General features: G+C 36.0%; 1 protein-coding gene and 1 pseudogene across 1 annotated transcript in view; one reads left to right on the top strand and one right to left on the bottom strand.

Annotated features, from left to right (window-relative positions):
* Positions 1–23,082, bottom strand: part of LOC148956451 (uncharacterized) — a 76,643-nt gene that overhangs the window by 30,009 nt on the left and 23,552 nt on the right. Inside the window, exons 3-4 of the mRNA XM_089108293.1 lie at positions 19,041–19,132; positions 3,207–3,310 (exon numbers count right to left, since the gene is read on the bottom strand). Coding sequence (XP_088964419.1) covers positions 3,207–3,310; positions 19,041–19,132 — 196 coding nt within the window. The remainder of the gene's footprint in view (positions 1–3,206; positions 3,311–19,040; positions 19,133–23,082) is intronic.
* LOC148956452 (phospholipase D1-like) lies at positions 3,938–6,972 on the top strand (annotated as a pseudogene).

The following is a 23,082-nucleotide window of genomic DNA, read 5'->3' as shown; positions in this document are numbered from 1 at the left end:
TATCACTCAATTACTTCTTGTACATGCCCCTCCTCTTCTCAACTAAACTAAATATTAACTAAATATTTAGTAAACTTATTCAAATATACTAAACTCAAAGCATATTCCTAGTTGCGTTTCTAACCTTCCCTCCCTAAAAAACCATCTGCTACTACATACACTATTCTCCTAAAGTTATTCTACGCATCTTCTGTCCAATTTTAGACTCTTTAGTTTAATATTCAAATGTTCCTGGAATGTTTCTCTTAAATTCTACTCCTGGAATCTACCTATGTCATAACTTCCTGGAAGGTACTTAGTCTTCTTATGTTTCAGCTTTAGATTACCCTAGACAGTACTAGATACTGATCTTTACCTTTAACATCAATAACAACACTCCTATAGACCCTAGTATCTTGTATTGACCCTGCCAGTCTTCTTTTTACAATTAAATAGAAAAAAAACTTTTCAACTGAAAGTAAGGAGCAACATTAAAACTTAAAACGAACAGAAATGATTCCTCATATGAGGGAGGCGGCCCCTTCCTAGCCCCTCACTTTTTACACTTTAGTCTTCAAGTTTTAAAAATATACTTGATATTACAATGATTAATATTACGATGCAATTGTCAAGTAAATAATTTGAATAAGTAAGTATAACAATAAGTAATCCTTCTTTTAATATATAACTTTGATGTACTCCAGAACCACATGCCAACACTTCTTTAACCACTAAGTGGCAAGTAGTTGGGTCAGGGGTGTAATTTGCTATGGGGCAGAGGGGACAGCTGCCCCTCCCAGACCTCAGTTTTCCCTCAGACCCTAGTTTGCCCCCCTCCCCTGCTGAAATTTATTTTCTCCAAAAATGTTGTCAAAACTAAGATAAGCCTATATAGTTCAAGCATCCACTGAAACAGGTCAGTTTTCTCTACTGCATCTTTACCTTCTTTATTACTATACGGCTCGTTTTTCAGGTTTCTCTGCCATTTTCATTTGATTTGAGAAATTGGCTCCAACTTTGACCCCCTTCCCCCATAGGATCTTGAAAAAAAATTACGCCATTCGTTGGGGTATAGATTTAGTGATCTACTATGAATGTCGTTACAAACCATTAACTGGATGACATTCCCTTTAGAATCAAAATGCTCAGCAAAATATCCTCCCGGGACATGCTTTAAAAAATGAGTACATGATATTTACAAAAACAGTGACATTATCTGAAACTGATGATATAGAAAGGACAAAACCGTGATTGAAAAAAAATAAGCAGGAATCGAACGCAACATACTCTAATTTGAAGTCCAACACTGTACTAACAGAACCACGCCTCTAATTACCTGATTTGATACATTGGTGTTTGTACCTTAATTGCCTAGCTTATTCAGGGGGCTTGGAGGAGGCACATACGGGAAGTGTTCTTGCAAACCTCCAGTTAAGGGTTTTGTACCATAATTATGACAATGATGATATCGTTTTATACTTCCAAACTGTTCTACTTTAGAAGTGACACCAAAAGTGTTGTTCACATTTACAGATGGTAGAATCGGAACAAATTACCTAGATATGAGCAATAGCTTTCAAATGAGCCACTAAACGTCATTCTAAAAAGTTTTGGCAGCCCACTAGCCACAGCTTTTCCACTCGAGACATGACACCAAAAGTGCCATTTTTAGTGTCATTTGGAACTTGCTGATGGTGGAATTCATAGGAAGGGCGTAGGTATGAGCAATATCCTTTATATGAGCTATTCAAAATCTGTCTAAAATAACTGCGATACCAATATGCGCAATAATAATACGCCCATAGCGATAGGCGTGATATCGATACGTCCGGTACCGATTCAGCGTACAGCCCTTTCTCCAGGTACTATGGAGGGTCATATCATCACCAAACCACAGATATTGGACCTTAAAACTGTGTTAAACAAAATGGCTATCCCAAAATTTGGATTGGATAACTTTCGGGGGAGGGGGCCTTTCGGGTGGGGGGCTAGTTGCCAATCAATCTTTTTAGTCATTTAAAAAGGGCACTAGCAAATTTAATTTCTGTTCAAATGATCCATTAAACATCTCTCTACGATGTTCTGGTCATTCCTTAGCCTCGGTGAAAAAAAAAAGAAGACAAAATGGGGTTGACATCCAAGAACATAATTACTGGACCTTTCAACTATGCTGAACAAATTACTATCTCAAAATCTGATTGGATGAGTTTGGGGAATTGATGGGCGTGTGACTGGGGATGATCACCCTCCAATCACTTTTGACGCTTAAAAGGGCCCTAGAACTTTCAATTTCCAATTGAATGGGCTTCTTCCAAAATTTCTACGACAACTCCTTCTATACGAAGCGTCTTGGTGAAAAAAAAATAAATACATTTTGCCCAGGTCACTCTTTACTGAGGCAGCGCTATTACGCTACCTATGATCTACTGCCCGTTACGTTAGGAGCTTTGGGGTCTCGCACCTCAGCCTACAACTATCCTGCGATAGCCAGCATGCATGGTTATGATTGGGTCTCCTTTTATTCAACTGTATGACTGAGGCATATTGGACATAAAATTGTTCCGTGACTCCTCAACCCCTCCTCCTCCTCATTCTGATGCCATAAACACCATTTGTAGATGCTTGTCCGCCCTAGCTTGTTCGCTTCGTGGCCTCGTACCCCCAGCCAAAAACTATTCCCCGACAGCCTTTATGCAAGAGGTTATAATTGGGTCCCCTTCGGATCTGCTGTATGACCGGAGACATATTGAGCACAAGGAGGGTCCGTGACTTTTCCATTCCACTCCTCCTCCTCCTTCTGATACCATCAATATCGTTTTATTCCCCTATAGTTGCAGTATTTATCTTATCATAATTATTTATGTTTCTTAAGATAGGAAAAATAATTTAATTTGCAACTTATAATAAAATATTTACATATCAAGCCTTGACCAAGAACAATTTTTGGTGTTAACAGATTAAACAGATTTTATTCAAAAGAAAGCATCCTTAGAAAAAAAAATACTATTTTATAAAAAAAACAACCTATTTTTGCTTAAAGACAGCAAAACAAAACTTTCATAAATGACTGAGATATTTATTTAGACGGACTAAGAACTACAGCAAAGTGGAAAATGATAAAAGTTCTTTAAATTAAGTGATGGAATAGTACACACATACATCCATATTTTCTTCTTTTTTTCGACTGTAAATACAGCTTTTAATATAAGAAAATAGATGATACCAACCTCAACAATGTCATTTTGAACAACCTCTTGCGGCTCCCCTTCTTCCTTTTTTTCTTGGACGGCGTCAATTGATTCAATGTCTCCTTCTTTAATGCCCTCTTTCCCTAGAATAATATTGCTTTGAGATACTGAAATACAGAAGCAAATCCTGACACCCAAACCATTATTAATTGGACTCCAAACAATATTTTCAGTAAGGATTTTGTACATATTCTAAAAAATATTATGTTAAATAGAAGTTCAAAATAGGGATAATTTTTTTTTTTAAGAGACAGTGAATAGAAATTCCCAAAAATACCAGATATTTCGGTCACATATACAGTGACCGTCATTAGTAGTAAAACTAAACTAAAACAAATTTAATTTAAGGGCACATTAATAATACAACAGGTGATAAAAAGCACTTTTATTTTATCGTCATGGAATGGCAGTGTGGTCTCCGAAATTATCTAAAAAATATTGGAAAATATCCTAACAAAAATTGTAAAAAAGATCTTGGTGACAAGAAGGGCAAATTAATAATACAACAGGTGATAAAAAAAATTGCAGCTACAATTTAATGCGTAAGAATCATATCCTTTTTTAACGAGATAAAGGTAACCTCGTTAAAGTTCACATGCTTTTGCTTGCAAGTTGATCAATGATTTGATCCGAGTGATTAAGCATTTGTTGATTATTTAACTCTTTTCCCCAACACTAAGAATAGAATAGAATATTATTTATTTGTTATAATGGCTGAAGCTAACATGAGCATGTCAGTGTAAAAAAAAGGACAAACAAAACAAGGATTAAGAACAACAAACAAATAAACAACAACACAAAAATTTAAAGCAGCAAGAGCTGATTCAATGTCAAGAGATTAAAATGAGTCATAAATAAAACTTATCTACGTCAAGAGTCAGGCCACACGGTTCATGATTATAATAGTGATCGTGTATTATACAAATTACATCAATTATATAAATGGATATAAAATACTTTATAAACGGTAAGTAATGCACACATTAAAGTCAATTACGCTCAACATAAAAATACATTCAAAACATTCAGAAGCAAATCCCTGAAATAAACTACATGAAACATTGAATATTAAATACTTCCTAAGGTGATGATACTATTAAAGTGCCTGTAAAATAATGGACAAATGATTTACGATATATTTCGGTAATAGAAGCTGGGTAAGTTATTAAATAATCGTGGACATTTCTTTTTATTTGTCGGAGTCTAGTGTCTGGTCCTTCAGCAGGGGGGCTCTTAAGGTAAGGTAAACCAAGATGAGTTGGGGCGTTCAAACAATGTAGTCCAAATCGATATGACAGCTCACGTCTAGGACTATCAAATGAATTCAAGTTGAGTTGATTCAGTGCATCATGATATGTTGAGTATTTGTGTCCAAGTATAAATTTACAGCTGTTTTTTGTGTCATCTCAAGTCTATCTGATTGATTTTTTCAATCCCGGATGCCAAGCTGGACGTGCATACTCAAGAGAAGATCTAACGTAGCTGCAGTATACGGACTTTAAAATCTCAGTTGGTATACCAAATCTCTTAACGTCAAATTCTATTTGGCTTATCTGACCTTCTACAGCAATGACTTGCTTGCGCCCCGTTAGAAAGTTCGTTATCCAGGCAAGTATTTGCCCCCCCCCCCATCCAGGCCATATTTCGCAAGCTTGAGAAGTAGACGCTTATGGGGCACTTTGTCGGAAGCTTTCTGGAGATCCAGGTAGATAACATCTACCTGGATCTACTTACATTATGTAAACTGCAAAAATATTTATGGTGTCTAACCAATGATACTAATTTTTTAATTCAAACCAGAAAAATATATGAAAATTTGAAAATTAGTTTTATTTTTCGTCTCCTGGAACCAAAAGTTTTTTTTGGCTTAACTAATAAAGTACATATCTCTATTACGTTCTTCTATATTCCCAAAGAAAAGTATTCAATTTTTTATTTATTTCAGTTATCAGTTCAGAGTCGCTAAAGTTATTATGTAAACTGCAAAAATTCTTATTGTGTCTAACCAATAATACTAATTTTTTAATTCAAACTAGAGAAATACCTGAAAATTTTAAAGTTAGTTTTGTTTTTGTTAGTTGAGTAAAGTTTTGTTAGTGCTAGAAGAGCCTAATGTTTGTTTGTATTCCTCTGAATCGGTTCATGATATCAATAATGCTAACAATCCATTTGTCAACATTTTTGTTCCCCTGGAGAAAAAATATTACCGAAGGATATATTTATTCTCGGGAACCGAATTCGAATAAAGGTTGAAACCTGGGAAAAGACAGGAGGACGCTATCGAGCATGGCAGATATCACGTATGGAGAATCAAGCGGAGGTACTATCAAATTCAAAATCTTCACAATCAGCTGAAACTTTATAGGGTGGCATTGAATATACCTTTACCAACAAAAGGTCACATTGAAAGGAGGAAACCACAAAAATTATTCGACAGCAGTCAACTAATGGAACTACTAAGTGTTCAGTACCAAGGTTTCCTAAAAAGTCTGACGCATTTGTGTCCGAGGAAGAAATTTCTCGACGGTCTCAGCAATTGGAAAGATACCTTCAGGCCTTAATAAAAAGGGAGGCTTTTAGATTCCATTTCGAGACGTTGAAATTTTTTGAAGTTAGCCCATATTCTTTAACTGGCCAACTCGGACCCAAGAGAAATGAAGGTCTTTTACAGAAACTATCAAGACAATGCTGGTGTTGTGCAAAGAAACGGACCAATAATTCCTGCTTGACTTGTAGTCTACCAGGCTGCCATTGCTTTCCAAGGTGGCGTAAAAATAGCTCTTAATCAAAGACACATGGGTTAGTTATATTAATCCTTCCACTGGGCTGCTCATGAATGTGATGCTAATAACAAAAGAATTTGAAATGACCCAAATCGGAAGTAAAAGAAAGTTCTATCTGTTTAATTTATCAAAAGAAATATGTCTCAAAGCTGGATCTAGAAGGCTTTACTCACCCCAATAGATTTGGCTCTTTTGCCCCTTTGAGACCATCCTCTCGTGCCCAATGGTTTGTGGATGGGGCCCCATATATGGCTGCTGTAGCTGATGCAATGGAAACTGCCCAGGACAAAATATTCATCGCTGATTGGTGGCTGAGTCCTGAAATGCATTTAAAACGACCAATTGTGGAAGGTCATCGACGGCGGCTGGATTGTATTCTGAAGAGAAATGGCGAGCAAGGCGTTAAGATTTATATCTTGCTCTATAAAGAAGTTAAATTTACTATCGGGATCAATAGCTATTATAGTAAGCAGACTTTGGCGAGGTGCCATCCAAATATCAAGATTCTTCGTCATCCTGATCACGTCAAAACAGGTGTATATTTTTCATCGCACCATGAAAAGTTAGTGATCATTGACCAGCCTTGGGCATTTTTAGGAGGAGTTAACTTGTGTTATGGAAGATGGGACGACTAAAAGCATAGGCTGGCTGATCTTGGTAGTGTAAGCATACACATGAACAAATCCGTTGGTACGACAACAACATATAACGATCACCCAAAGACTCTGATGAGGTTAGCAAAATCAACACAGGAGCTATCAGTGGCATCACTGGCAAAAGAGGATAAGATGTTGTTACAAAGCCAAATCCAAGTGAAAAGTAGTGACGAAGTAAAGGCGAACAATAATGCTTCGAAGAGAATTACATTACTACTGATTATTGTGCTGATAAAAGTACCAGTACAAGCGGAAATGAGTATAGTGATAGCAAAAAACAAAAGAAAAATGGAAAAGCAAGAATGATGGTGAAGAAGATTAGAGCTTTTCGAGAACGAGGAAGGGCGATTGCCCAGAGTGTCAAAGAAAAGCTATTAGTAGATTCCAGAGAATCAGTCGAAGGAATCCAGACTCTTGAAATGGACGGCAATATTTTATCCCTTTAGAAGAGAGGAGGTAGGAATAAAACCACAGAAAAGCGATGCAAACGAAAACAGCTTTGGAGTCGTTGGCTCTGCGAAATATTGGATAGGAAAAAACTATACTAATTTCATTCTGAAAGACTAGAAAAATTTATGAAGATTTAATTGACAGAATAAGAACACCAAGAATGCCTTGGCATGATGTTTGAGCAGCTGTTTGGCATGATGTTTTGTATTAGAATCGTTAGCGTAGACAGGCTTGAAATCAAATCCTTTATGTTTTAGGGATCATCTCGTTACCATTGCGCTACGGCAACTATTAGTGAACAAGATATTATCAAACACATCATGATTTTGCAAACAAAATGATGGGTGACGTCATAATCAAAGGTTACAACCATCATGGTTGAAGGGGTAGCTGATTTTGAATATATGAGTTTCATCAAGTTTAGTCTTACCCATCAAAAGTCACGAGTCTGAGAAAATTTGCCTTATTTTCGAAAAACAGGGGAAAACACCCCCTGAAAGTCATAGAATCTTAGTGAAAATCACACCATCAGATTCAACGTATCAGAGAATCTTACTCTAGAGGTTTCAAGCTCCTATCTGCAAAAATGTGGAATTCGGTATTTTTTGCCAGAAGAAAGATCACGGATGCGTGTTTATTTGTTTGTTTTTTCCCCAGGGTTGACCCTTGGTCCTAGAAGTTTGCGAAAGGTCTCATTGAAACGAAAATTAAAAGTTCTAGTTCTTTTTTTAATTAAAAAACAAAAAAAAATTTAAAAAAAGAATCACTTTATACATGAAAACTGCATTTTGATGTATTTTCATCTACTAATAACCATATATGACGTAATGAGTAACGTGACGTAAAAAATTAAAAAAAAGTCATTTTAGTTTTCAGCTCAGAATCACTAAAGTTATAAAGTTCAAATATATTTATGGTATCTGAGCAATAATTTTAATCTTTTGATTTAAACTAGAAAAATACATTAAAATTTTTAAATTAGTTTTATTTTTTGCTTGGTTTTTGGTTCTAAATACGTGACTTAAACACGAACTGTTTGATAATATTTATTTCCATAAGAAAATTATTTATTGTAATGGTTTCACAAGTAAAAACTCTTAAAAAAGGCACTAGAACTTTCAATTTGCGATCGAACGACCCCGCTCCAAAGTTGGTGTAACCACCCCTTCCATATGAAATGCGTCTGGAAAAATTATAATAGATAATAAATCGTTGAAGCCTTGCGGCTCTTTAGTATAGGCAACGCTATAGCGTTGCATCTGATACAATTATGTCCAATGTACTTACAATTTTTTTTTCTTTTTTTTGGTGTTTTTTGAGTAGTTAATACTTAGACCAGGAGCCAGGAATAAGTTTAGTTTTGCATCGTTGGTAAATTCTAATTACCTTAGCTTGAACTTATCTTACTTTTCCACCAATGGAGAGTTTTATGGCAGTCATTTGGGGAAACCTAAACAAAGTGATAGGGCAAACAGGCACTTTCCGCACTCCTTTTTAATGCCCTACCCCTAGAGACATCCAAATACAATTTCAAGATAGTTATTTTGTTCAACATAACTGAAAAGTCCAATAACTATGCCTCTGGGGATGACAAGACCCCCCACAACCCTTTTGTAAGGGCTATACAATTTGTTCATTGTTTACACATGGGATTTGTGATTTGGAAAGAGGGGGCATGTTTGATTCTTGGTTTCCAAAAAGGGTAACGGTATAAAAGTGAAGCTCTTATGGAATCTTAAGAGGAGTGTCGACCTAAATAAAAACACACTATGTTCATGTAGCCTATGAATAAGGTCATACCAGCAATATCTTAGAAATGAGTTAGGATATTAAGTCGAAACTTGTAGGATACGATGAGTGGAATATTCAACCGACCAAAAGGGAAAATGTTCATGCTACTATCACTTCTACTACTACTAAAGTTAAAGGCGTTAAGGTAAAAATTTTCAGGGAATGTTGATGGGGAAGTTGAAATAAATCAAAACACTATGTGCATGCAGTTGCAAAAGGACATTGGAACTTTCGGGTATTTGATATGGACGTTGAAAGGTACTTGTCTAGAATATAGGTGAACACGAAGGAAAAACCGCACCGAAATCTCAAAGCCTCTATTGATAAACAGGTTTGTGAGGTGTTGCTCACTCCGTGACAAAAATTTAAACTTTAGTTTTTGGGGTTTAGGGGGACTAAAAGGTAGCTAGGTTAGGTTAGATTAGGTTACTTATTTAATATATGCTATTTTTTACCCCCTCCCCCCTTAATGTTTAATTAAATAGTCCGAGTATGTTTCTAAAACATTAGGCTATATTTTCATCCTATTTTGTTTTATTTCATTAGCATTAACGAAACTTCACTTCTCGCGTGTGTACCCAGATTCTAGACTTGTACCCGTTGAACTAGCCAAAAGGCACTATGTACATACTGCTGATACTACAACAGCTACTGCTACTACTGCTACGAGGACTGGCCATTTTTCGGGGCCCCTTCCTATCTTTGATAAGGAGAAGTCTAGATTGACTATTCCCTCTCAATTTATTAGCATGCCGGTACAAGATATTACTATTATGCTGTCTGGCTGCATCTTCCACATCTTTTGCAATTTCATCCATGGCCTCCACTTCACACTTCCTTAATTCACATTTTAATATGTTCTCCAATTCCTTTACTTTCTTCTTATTTTCATATGATCTATCACTCAAATAATTCTTGTAAAGGTCCCTCCTCCTCTCTATTAAACCTAAATCATTTTCACTAATATTTCTAGTTGTATTTCTAACTCTCTTCCCTAAGACACCATCAGCGACTTCACAAACTATTTTCCTAAAATTATTCCATCCATCTCCAATATTGTCAAATTTTAAACTCTTCAATTAAGTATTTAACTGTTCCTAGAAAGTGTCTCTCAAATTCTTGTCTTCAGCGTCGTTAACAAAACTTAGTTTTTTTATGAATTATCTTGACAGGCATTTACAAGTATATCATGAATTTAAAATAAAAAAAAAACATTCAAACCAGGTTAAACATTTAATAATTCTAAATTTTGTTTTACCCCACGATAGTGTCTTATATTTGTGGAATACTGATAAACTGAGTACGGTGGTTCGGTTATACGAATGTTCAGTTGCACGGGGGTTCAGTTGCATGGGGGTTCAGCTTCACGAAGATTCAGTTGCACGGGGTTTCAGTTGCATGAGGGCTCAGTTACTTCAGTTACACGGGGGTTCAGTTTATTGGAGTTGAGTTGAACGGGGTTCAGTTAAATGGGGTTCAGTTGCACGAGGGTTCCGTTACACGAGGCTTCATTTGCACGTGGGTTCAGTTGCGCCGTATTTTGCAAAAAGAAATCCAGAATTGTAAAGAAAATTTACGAGAATTATGGACTGCCATTAATGAAGCTGTCTCTCGCAAAAAAAAAAGCACAAGATGCCCTCTCCACCACATTATCGAAAGCCTGGCGGCAGCCGTATAGAAAGAGAGTACGCTGCCAATTCTTTTAATAAGTATTTCACGAACCTGCTTTCTGCAGCTGCCTCAACTGACAAAGTTGTAAAAGGTATTACTTTAACAGATACGTCCTTGTCTTTTTTCCTTGTGCTCTAAATTAAGTTTCAAATATAGTGTATGACCTGTCAGACAGTTGTTTTGCAAATCCTCCTGAATTAACAGCAACCATCCTCAGAGAAAAAATCCTTTAATTTCAGCACCCAAAGGGCATCTGATCAACTTATCTCTGTCATCAGGTGTTTTCCTGAAATTTCCAAAGTAGCCATTGCATAAAAAAGGAAATGCGCCTTTGTTTTCAAACAGTTCGAGGTAACGAAATACAAGTAAGAAGCGATCCAGCTCAATAGTAAACGAAACTCTAAGAAATAGAGCATTGATAACAATGGATACATCCAAAATATCGAATTTTGGTCCTTGTTCAAAATATATAAAACTCATCAAGTTTAATGTACCGCCATTTTTGCAAAAGGGGTAAAAACATCCCCAGCACCTCAAGTTATCTTAATGAACCTCATCAGAACACACCATCAGATTCTACATATCAAAGAATCCTATTGTAGAGGTTTCAGGCTCCTATTGCAAAAAAGTGGAATTTTGCATTTTTTGCCAGAAGCAAGATCACGGATGCATGTTTAATTTTGTTTGTTTGTTTGTTTTTCCCAGGGGTCATTGTATCGAACCAGTGATCCTAGAAAATCGGGAGAGGGATCATTCGATCGGAAGTAGGCTCCTAATACTTCCACCACGTGGAAGTTGATTAACGAGCGTAAAGTACTTAAGCAGACCTTTTTCTCTGCTGCCACAGAGCATCTGTAATCAGCTACACAACTGCTCTACAAGGAGAAGGACAAAGACGTTAAAAGGAGCGCTAGGAAGTTTGCAAGACTTTCCTTGAAAATAAAGCTGCTTTACCAGAGGAAGCTGCTAGAAAAGGTGATTATAAAAATGTTTACCAGGTGACTAATGAAATGATTGGGAAACAGAGCAGCAGAATTACCGGTAAAAGACATGAAAGGAATGACTTTATCATATCCAGATAAAATTGACAAAATGTGGGTTGTCCACTTCGAGAAACTATTAAATTAGACAGAGACCCAGTGACCTAGAAAATATACCTTATACTCCCTTTTCACAGCTTGGCATTCAGAGAAAACCGCCAAGCTCTGCTGAGATCATGTATGGAGCAAAAAAAAAAAAAAAAAAAAAAAAAAAAAAAAAAAAAAAAAGACCAGCTCCTGGCGTAGATGGGATCACAGCAGAAATGCTGAAGTATTCAGCACGAACACGCCTCTCTGTGTGACTTATCCTTTTTATCAAGATATGGAATATTGATGCTTGTAGGTTCTCCGCGAACGGACCTAAGGGTATTGACGAAATTTTTCTAAGACGGAAGCGCAATGTTGAGTGATAATTGGAGAGATATAAACCTTATGCCAGTTCCGTGCAAACTATTGGTTTCTACTATATTGCATCAGTTACGAAATGCACTAGATACGAATGTGCACAAAGAATAGCATGGCTTTAGAGCCAGTAGACTGTGCTCTGATTTTTGTACTGAAAATGCTTGTCGAGGAATCAAAACAGTAAAGCAATAAGTTGCATCTGCTATTTATTGACTTCGAAAAGGCATTTGACTCAGTTGACCAAGAATGCTTGTGGAGAGTCCTCAAGTATTATGGGGTACCAGAAAAACTGGTTATTATCATTATATTCTTGTATGAACAAACTGAGCGAGTGTTAAGACCAGGAATGGCACAACCAGATTTCTCAACTTCATGTCTGATATCCACCAGGATTGTGTACTTTCTTTTTTTTGTGTGTAATTATAATGGACTATAGTTAAAGAAAAAACGATGGATATAGTGTAAAAGTAAGCGAAACGCAGCTCTCTGATTTAGACTTCAACGGATCACGTAGTCTTGCTAGAAGATTCTAAACAGAGGTCACGGCAGCTACTTGACGCAATTATAGAAAGTGCAGTAAATGTTATTCTAACCATCAATATTGACAATCAAGAGTATATCCATCAAAATCTCACCGCTCGTTTTGTAATGAAAAAATAAGAATCTAGAGAGAATCAGGGAGTTCAAATACCTGGGAGTTCTACTCAGATGGTGAAATTATGACCGGGATTACAAGCAGAATAAGTCAGTGAACCAGAGCTTTTAATAGACTAAAGCCCATTTGGAGAAGCATCAAATATTCTCTGTGACTAAAGTTACGCCTCTACAGTAGCCATGTGCACTCTTTTATGCTAGATAGTGCTGGTAAATGTACCAAGAGCTTGAAAAGAGAATCCTTGCATTCGAAAATATGTGCCTGACAGGAATTTTGAATATAAGCTGGCAACAGAGTCATTAACTATGAAATCCGCAGTAGAATATACCTGCGGTCCCACAGTATGAACCCAGGTCCGTAGATATTTTTGATATTGACCAAAAAACAAAAACGGTCTTCAAGAAGCGGCTTTGCCAGTGTCGATATAGCGGTATGGATTTTCCTAAGTCTAAATCTGAGTGGAAACCTCTCACGCCCACCATTCCTCCAAACACATCCAATCAAAATTTCCCGATAATCATTTTGTTCAACATAGTAGAAAGTTCTGAAAACTAAGTCTTTGAGAATGACCTTAGGGTAAGGGTTGTAATTTATGCCCTGGGGGCATATAAGGTGTCGTTTCCAAAAGTGTTCATTCGATTGGAAATCGAAAGGCCTAGTGCCCTTTTTAATAGTCGAAAGTTAATTAATGGCTTGACATTTTTATAGTAAAGATCATAGTGGGTATAATGTTTTATTTTTTTGTTGTTGTTGTTGTTTAGAACAGGGCAATTCGCATTGAAGGAATTGTTGTGGAAATTTTAAAAACGGCTTATTCAATTGAAAATAAGACAGTTTAATACCAGTTTTAATAGTCAAAAGTGATTTGAGGGCCACTAATCCCCCTTCCACTCCAACCCACCAAATTTCCCATTATATTTATAAACTAAATATTTCCATAAGATTAAATCAAAATGCACAGTGATAATGCTAATTACCAATAAGGCATCTCAGCAGTATCCCAAGAACGACTGAGGTTATTATGTTCAAACTTTCGGGGCTACTTCTGCTCTTAAAATTTAACCAAATCAAAATAGCGTAAGTGTATCCAAGCTATCAAAGAAAGTAAACATATTTTTTTGCGAATGGTATCAAGGTTTCCATTTCAGGTCTGAAACTAAATTAAACAGTACTATTTGTGTCCAGATTTTTAAAAGGGTGTGTATTGTTAAAAATTGCTGAAAATTTTTCTCCAGCATACAAATAGCAGGCCAAACTATAAAGTCTTAAAAAACGAAAAGATTTAAAGTATTATTTTCTTTTTCCCTGAAAAGACAGTGTCAATATAAAACGAACAGAAATTAATTAAAAAAAACTTTTTCTAAAAAATAAATTTTTCAAAGAAAAGTTACAATAAATAACCGAGTCAAACTCAAAAAGAGCAGAAATTAGCATAAGTTGGGCGCAAAACCCCTATGCCTTCCCAAGGCCAGAAAAAAATTTGCACTTTACTGAAAAAATACAAATGAATGTGCATTGTCGGTTTAATATATATATACTGATATTTAGTAATCAAAATGTTAATATTATTTGATTTATTAAATTTATAAAAGTAAAAACATTTATATTTTTTGCAGTAAAATGCATATTTTGTTCTGGCCTTGGGAAGGCATATGGGTTTTGCGCCCAACTTATGCTAATTTCTGCTCTTTTTGAGTTTGACTCAGTTATTTATTGTAATTTCTGTTCGTTCTGGGTTTCATTTATTTATCCCTGCTGATTTGTGGTAGTTTCACGCTTGGTAGATTATTTGACTTTATTTTTGCTCTTTTTTTGTTTAATGGAGTTCTTTACTTTTCTTTGAAAAACTTATTCTGTAGAAAAAGTTTTTTTAATTAATTAGTCATAAAACAACTGCAGGTGTAATACCTAGAAGCATATTAGGAGGTGTCTAGTTACAGAACGGGGACCTATTTCAGATATTGACAGAAATAAATGGGAAGGAAACTACAAATGCAGGGAAAATAAATTTTTCTGTTCTTACTCTGTCTTTATTAGTTTTAGTATTTCACCCATACACAATGGTAACTATTGTAAATGCGCAGACAGTTAATAGTAGAGGTATAATTGTAATTTTTAGCTTGAGTCTAATCTTAAAAATAGGGTACTGCCCAATCTTGGACAAAGGATCTTAAAATTGAAGTATCTCAATCATGGACAGATTCAATCACTGACATGTGTTGTGAAAAAGAGTAATCATATTTAAATAAGCTTGGCTATAAAATTGTAGTAGGCCAGTCCCAACTTTCTGCATCAGGTCCAAGATTAAGAACCTGTTGTACTTGTTTAGGGCATATACATTTAACTCAAAACATTTGTCCAAGATCACACACTATCCACGTACTGGGGGGTTTTACCCTAAATTCTCTTTCATGTAGTAGATATGATCTGGTTGTCTCAGCCACTTTTGCACATTACCTCTCCCACCATTCATGGTCATTACACTGACCTCTGTAGTAGGTTCTACATTCTCCCTAATGGCCCTCACAGATGACTTTTTCGACTGCCAACTTGCCAACTGCAACCCAAATCAAAACTAAGTTCACATTCCTTTTCACTATCTTACCCAGGAGAACTGTCTGAGTTGTCATCAACAGTCACTATCTGAACCTTTTCAGTTTCATTTTCACCCTCAGTGCTGTCTTCTCTCCAAATCTCTTCACAGCCTGCTTCTTTGTTTTGCTTGTGTTGTCGCTTCATTTTTTTTTCTTTTCCACCTCTTCTTTGCCTTCCTTGTAGGAAAGGCAGCTTCATTCTTAGCCTACACTGATGTATCAGTGAGCACTTTCGTTCTGCCCTCCTTTCTTCCTTGAAGCATTTTGTTTGCTTGGTGGTGCTGGGATGTGCTTGCACTTGTTCAGATGTGACTATCCTATTTCACAATGGCTGCAAAGTCACAGGGCTTACTGAAATCATTGGGCGAGAGGATGGCAGTGCAGGTAGGGAAAGGGCTGGAGTTAGAACCTCTGATGAGCTTGGCAATTTGCCACCAGATTTACGGGCTAAAAGATACATTTGGTTGGTCTGTGTTTAAGAGCACATATCTTCCAAACCCCTTCTGGATTTTTGATGGGATGAAAGCTAAGGGAAAAGATTTTCCTGTAAACCGAGCTGTGGTGTAAATGGTGACAGTTCTTTTCGATGGTGACGATGCTTGATAAAAAAAACTATTAATTTTAATAATTAATTCTGTTAGGAATACATAGCTGTTAGATATTTCAACTATTATGCAAGGGTTCTAAAATGCCAAAGCCATTTCGTTTCTACCGGATTTCTAATTCTCTTGATGAATAACGAAGAAGACCAGCCTGCAGTCAGCGACTCGCGAAGTTTCTAACTCGTGAATAAGCCCAAATCTGTTGTAAATTAAAGCTGGGATGCGGCGCACCGCCGCTGCTACTTTTGCTCCCGCCGTCACCGGCCTTCTCTTATTGACCCGGCGCCGGGGTCTAATTATAGCACATCTGATGTGACAAATAAGCTTGAGTTATTTCACATTAAGTTGCTAAAGTCAGCCCCTGGCAGGCTTAGGCCGCACCACGGGCTCATCCGTCTTTTCGCTCAATTGCAGAGTTTTTGCATTTGTGTTGTTTTGTGCTTTTGTATTTCCTTTCTGTTTTTTGTACTCCGCTTTGCTCTCGTACTTCTTAGCGGGTTATAAATGAATTATTATTGTTATTATTATTACTGTTGTTCTAAGAAGAAGATATAAACATATTTAGGACATTTAATCCGTATGATAGAATGCCGCCCTCCTCGGATAGCCTACAACTGGAAATCAGACGGCAGAAGCAGACGAGGTCGTCCAAAGAACATCTTGCAGCAAACTTTTGACCGACATCTGAGGACTGCTGAGACCTCATTAGTACCCGAATGGGAAGACGTCATTTCTGCAGCCCCAAATCAGGACGAATGGAGAGGCTTCGTTGACGCCGTACGCACCACCAATGGCTTTGGAGGAACTAAGGTCTAAGCTAAAAGGGCATAGTTGATTACATGGTTCTTCTTGGACCATGCTTTCATGCTTTCGATGCTCAAGCTTTCGTCGTTTTGTGTGTATGGAGTACCTCACTATTGTTTCCAGTATCATCCGTTTAGAAGGTCCCAGTGTGCATCAGTTGAAAGTATTTTATCTCTACCGTCAGTAATATATAGAGGTGCCACAAGAATCGGTACTTGGCTCCCTCTTGTTTTTTTTACCTGTACTAATGAACTTTTTTATGGGCTTGCTCCAGGAATGCATCCAGTCATTTTTGCTGGTAATAGTAGTTTCTTTATCACTGGAAATGATCTGTACTTAGGTACCTCTAAGGCTCAGCATTTATTCGACAGACTTAATGTGCTATGGTATGATGCTAAATAGCCAAAAAATATAGTGATACATTTTAGAAGATTATACTGAATACCCAAGCTTATTCTTACTGTCAATCTGTCATATGTAAGTGAGACCATACCTCAGTCCATATATATTAAGCTCCTGGGTGTAAATCTTGATTGCTTCTTATTACTTCAAACTCATATAAACAATATTTGCTCCCTCGGCCTTAGCCAGTCAGCTATGCTGAGTGGTATTAATTCTTATCTTTCCCCTGATATAATGCTTTCGCTACATTATATTTTCATGTTTCTATATCTTTTATACTGTTGCTCAGTGTGGGGAAACTAATAAATCTGTTTTGTGCTCTCTTCAGTATCCTAAGAATAAAGAAGTTAAAGCAACATTTCGTCTTCCTAGACTTTACCCTTCGGCTGACCTCTCATCACACACAGGCCTATTATCTCTAGAGCATATAAATGCTAAGCATATTCCAAATTTTGCTTACTCAGCATACCAGAGAACTCTACCATCATGCATCCACTCCCCTTTTACCTGGTGTTCATCACGCACGGCCCCCTCATGGCTTCTGTAATCTTCTCGGCAGGTACGGAAAAAGTTACATAGCTGGCAGTAGCAGAATTTGACAGAATTCCAAAAGCTGCCAAATCTGTCCTTCTCGCTTCTCGTCCTTGTTCATTTCTTCTTAATATTCTAATACTGAGAACCGTGTCTCTGATTTTCTTTGCCTTCTCAGTTTATGTTTTCTTTAGCTTTTTCTACCATGTTCTTCTCTTAACAGTGAATTTCCCTGTATCCTAGTATTTAGTCTCTTTTTCCTATGTTTTTTCCTATTTTTTCTTGGGCGGGGGGGCGAGGGGGGCATTGTGTAATTTATAGCACTGTATACAGTATTCGTGGTTCTAAACTTCTTGGACCAAATAACCACTCGATTGACATTGTAATTTTATGACATTGTAATTTTATTGAGGTAACATTTAGACTATGAAGACTTGGTGACGTTTACACGGTAGACTTGGCGACAAAGCAGCAAGCTTAGTACCTGTGCAATTATATATATATATATATATATATATATATATATATATATATATATATATATATATATATATATATATATATATATAATGCCTCAAACGCCACTATTATTTTTATGCCAAAGAGATATACTTAGTCATATGTCAAAAGCCAGAACTATTATGTTTTATTAGTGCTTCGTTTTATTGGTCACAATAGAAAATGACTTTCTTTTTTGTATAGCAAGTTCCAGAATTTGCAGAAATTCGAAAAGAAACTACTAGAGCGGAGAGTAGTAGACCACATCGGTGTATAGGGGTCCAACACGAAAACAGAAAAAAATATATTTTTGGCAACGAATTTTCCATTTCCCCGTGTACAATTATTATTAATAATTAACAATGGCTGCTCTTCTCATAATGAGAATGTTCGTTAATTTCTTCGGAGCAACCTTGAGTAATATTCTTTCTTAAATCGGAAAAAAACTTTAATTATATTTTTTAAATCTCTGATTGTCGAAAATATCTCTTGTTTTATAATTGGTTTGGCAATCACCCTAGCTTTTATAACCTATTTAGTGCCAAATACTTAATTTTTTTGGCACCAAATTCCATATAGAAATAGAAATTTAAAAGTAATTATAGCTACAACAACTAGAGACATTCTACAAACGTTACATACACCAACATCCTATACATAACAGACATTCCATATGAAGATTCTAATGATTAATTTTCTGTGGATGTACACCTGATCGTTCCTCCTATTTTGTCTTATTTAAGATTTTTGAGAAACATTGAAACAGAAAGGAATCCTTTTCAAAAGCGTTTGTGTTATGTTAATATTTGGATTGCTTCAATGATTATTTCTTTAGAATATAGATGTCTTACGTTTATTTTGTCTAATTAATTGTTTCTATTATTTTTTTAATCGATTTCTATTTGCAAAAAAGATTTAAATAAACGCGCACCTGTAGCAGGGTGTTTTTCTTCTATTCGTTGTTCTCTCTCATCAAAAATTTTTGCTTTGGCTTCGTCCTTTTCTCGCTGCAACTCCTTTTCTCTAGAAAAAAAAAACTATCAAAAACCTTTGCAAAACACAATTTCAGAACTAAAAAAACTAAACACAGACCAAATATGTTTCCAGCAGAGGCCACTAGATATTTCCAGATCAAGATAGTAGTTAAACAACACTTAAGCCCAAATAGTTATTCTCTTCTCAATGTTATACCACCAAATTTGTTTGCCTCTCTCCTGTTATCTCATTTAGTCATTTTAAATTTTTTTAAATCGTTTTTCAATTCCTTTTTTTATGCCTCCCCTCCCTATTTTTAGCTGCATTTTCATATACAATATAATATAGCACACGAATGACGTCATATATAATAGGTTACAACCATAAATGATGTCATACTAAAACTTAGAAGAATAATGTGTTGAATATCCCTTTAGTATAACCCTAATGGCGTCATGTACCAGTGTAAAAGAATGTATTAACTGAAGTCATCTCAGTGTGTTATATAAAGGGGTACCACGTCGAAGACAAACACAAAAGAAATGTCGTTTGGAGAAAGCTCATAATTTTATGCGGTTCAAATGATCACTTGACGAAGGTGACTAAGGTAGGAATTTCGTACCTACTAAACAGAAATGTTTGACTGATAATGAACAAAAAGCGTTGTCCATGACAAAAAATCATTTTTTTGCAAGGCGAGAATAGATCTCGCCTTGCAAAACAAAGAGAACAAAAAAGAAATAAATGCGCAAATGAATCGCCGCAGGCCCATGCTGACAGACTAAATTGTCCTCGTGATGCTCAAAGAAAATGGCAAAGACTTGTTATAGCGAATGGATAGCCACAGGACCGTAATGATAGACTAAATCGCTTTCATAAAGCTCAAAGAAAGAAACAAGCGAATGAATCGCCACAGTAGTATACTGATAGACTAAATCGCCTTCGTTAAACTCATGCTTTATATCCAGTTAATCCAGAAGAATTTAATCATGAAATGAATAAATTTGGCAAAAAAAAATTTGCTTTGCAAACAAAAGTTCTCACTAATCTGGTAGTTAAACGTCAACCGGTAGATCCTAAGCCATCGTATCTACCTCAAGAATTAATTGATAAGGAGATACTTGTTCTTTTCCACCAACACATAGCACTTTGCAAGACCAGACGTAAAGTAATTGCACCTTCTAAAGCTGACTGGAATAAACAGGACCCAGGCCCTGTTTCTAACCGATAAAATTTTGACACAGCCTGAGCATAGAAATTAATCTCAAGTAATTGCCTTTACAAAAATTGTTACATTTAGTTGGCTTATTGAGAATACCCCTTTATATAAGGATGTCATTGTTAATCATTCCACCAGACTGGAATCACAGGACACCATTCACGTCATTTGGTCAGTCGAGCAGAACAAACAAGATATAAATGCACAGTGCATATGTTCCAATAAAAAGTGTATCTGGCGAGCTAAGTAAAAAGCAAAACGTCCACCTCTAGAACTGCAGCTGTTCAATGCTTTGCAATGGCACTTTCAAATATTATAAGAAAACCTTTAGTCTGTCCTACTGAATGGAGTTCAAGCATTTTAAATGAAAACATAATTTCAAGAAACAAAATTCATACTGATATTCGAGCGCGAACAGCTATGAATAACGAAGCTGCATTTTCAATAGCTGAAAATGACCATTTGCAATAATGGAAGTTAGACACCATTAAAACAATATCTTGATTTTTGAACATTCAGTTTCCCTTGACTATAATAACAACAATATATTCTAACCCTCTATACATATAAAATGTAACAAGAGGATTACAGAAGAAAAGGAACAAAACAAAATAAAAGAAAAAAAGAAAACTAATTCTAACTAATCTAAAAAAAAGAAAAAAAAGAAAAATAATTCAGCAGCAACAACATTTTAAGAAATTTACAAATAAATTTCTTGTGAATTATTATCTCGATTTATCAGTAGTTGTACCGAACCAATCGTGCTCAAAATCCTCCTCAGGGCCATACTGTGGTGTTTCTTTTGTGGAAGCTCTAAAAAAAGGAAAAAAATCTCCCCAATCAAAAGTATTTCCCCTCACCCCGCCCAAGATCCTCCCTCCCAAAACCTAGGAATTTACCTTAAAATTTCTACTAATAACCCCTTTGAAATAAAAAAGATTACTGCAATAAGAGTTGCAATTTTCAAATTGCTAAAATCAATGTTCTCTCTTAATATTCACCGTGATAGATCTCTGCTAATAGCTGTTCAAGATAAGAAATCAGCAGACACAATAATTAATCTAAAATCCCTTCTGAATATCCCAATTCATGCATCTAAATGGAACCCAAAACAATCCCCAACAAAATTAGTAGTTTATAATGTTCCCCCATAAATCTACCAATAAATCACTGTGCCCTGCATATAAGAAAAGAGCACTAACACTCCAAATAGCAACTGAGAAGGCCATTCCATACCCTTTTGCAGCTATGGAAGCAAATGCTGCCCAACCATACCAAATAAAGCCCATAATGAAACCAACCAAAACACCCAAGTCAAACGCCCCCAATGTATCAAGCACCCCGTATAAAACACCATCCTCTAAGCCCCCTAGCTCCCATTCCGATCAGAAAGAATCACAAAGTCAACAAGCCTCCTCTTCCAGTGTGATGAGGTCCCCCCCCCCCCCTCCCAAGAAGGAACAAACCAGAAACACTACCAGAAATTAATCCCTTAACTGACAAACATGACGCACAACTAAACATGCAATCCCCAAATATATGCTTATTCATTCTAAACTGTAATGCAGTTCAGGCCATGAAAATACATCAACTACAGAAAATAAAAATCATTGCAGAATTGGCAAAAATCTACATCCCTGATGATATGCTCATTTAAGCAAAAAAAGGTCTTGCTTTACTATTAACAAAGCTGAACATTGATACACAGTCATATGAAAAATAAAACAACAACACAACACATATCAATACTCCAGTGGAACGTAAGATCACTCAGAGAAAATAAGCTAAATGAACTAACATCTTTTATGAATAATAATTCCATCAATATTGCTTGCCTCCAGGAAACTCATTTAACCCAAAATCAACAAATTAAGTCTCTGGGATATACTATTCTGAGAAAGGATAGATCATCAGAGAGAAAAGGAGGTGCAGTAGCTTTAATAGTTAAAAATAATATAAAATTCTGTGGCATCAACTTTCCAGATTTTGTAAATGATGTTGATGCAATTGGTATCAGTGTTTGGCTGAATAATACAAAAACTTACATAATAAGCTTTTATAACCCTAATGGCCAAACTACAGATGCAATGGATTTCTTTAACTATCTATATAATTCTAATATGTTAAAAAATATCATTATTTGTGGAGACTTCAATGCCCACAGCCTTTTGTGGGGGAATAAACCAGCAAATAAAGCTGGTAAGTTCATTGAGCTTATGACTTCAAATAATATTGAATTAGCTGTTGCTACCCCTCCAAACCTGAATACATATTTCAACCCCAAAAGTGGCAGCTTCTCTACAATTGACCTACAAATTGTGTCATTAAATATTTTGAATAAAATTTATATAAATAAAATTAATAATCTATGTACTGACCACTTTGCTATAGTTTACTCCCTAAACGAACCTGCTGAAACCCTATCACATACCTCCAAATATATCAACACTAAAGTGAATTGGTCTATGTTCCAAAATAAGCTAAATGATGAAATTACAAGTTTCACCCAAAATTCATGCATTTCAAACACAACAGTTGACACACATGCTGAATTGTTAGCATCCTTACTAATAAATACAGCTAATCATGCTATCCCCAGGACAAAACCCAAGAAAACCTTCCCTAAACACATTCCCAAAGCATGGTGGACAAACGAGTGCCAAAATAAATGGAGAACAAAAAAGGCAGCTAGGAGAACATTCATAAAAAAAACCATCACCTACTACATATTTAAAAAAATTACAAGCAGAATCTAATCTAAAAAGGACGATAATAAATG

The sequence above is a fragment of the Artemia sp. Qi Xiang Cuo genome, chromosome 1 (assembly GCF_049724085.1).
Source record: "Artemia sp. Qi Xiang Cuo chromosome 1, ASM4972408v1, whole genome shotgun sequence".
Taxonomy (NCBI): domain Eukaryota; kingdom Metazoa; phylum Arthropoda; class Branchiopoda; order Anostraca; family Artemiidae; genus Artemia; species Artemia sp. Qi Xiang Cuo.
Note: the sequence above shows the minus strand (reverse complement) of the source record. Positions and strands in the feature narration are given on the sequence as shown.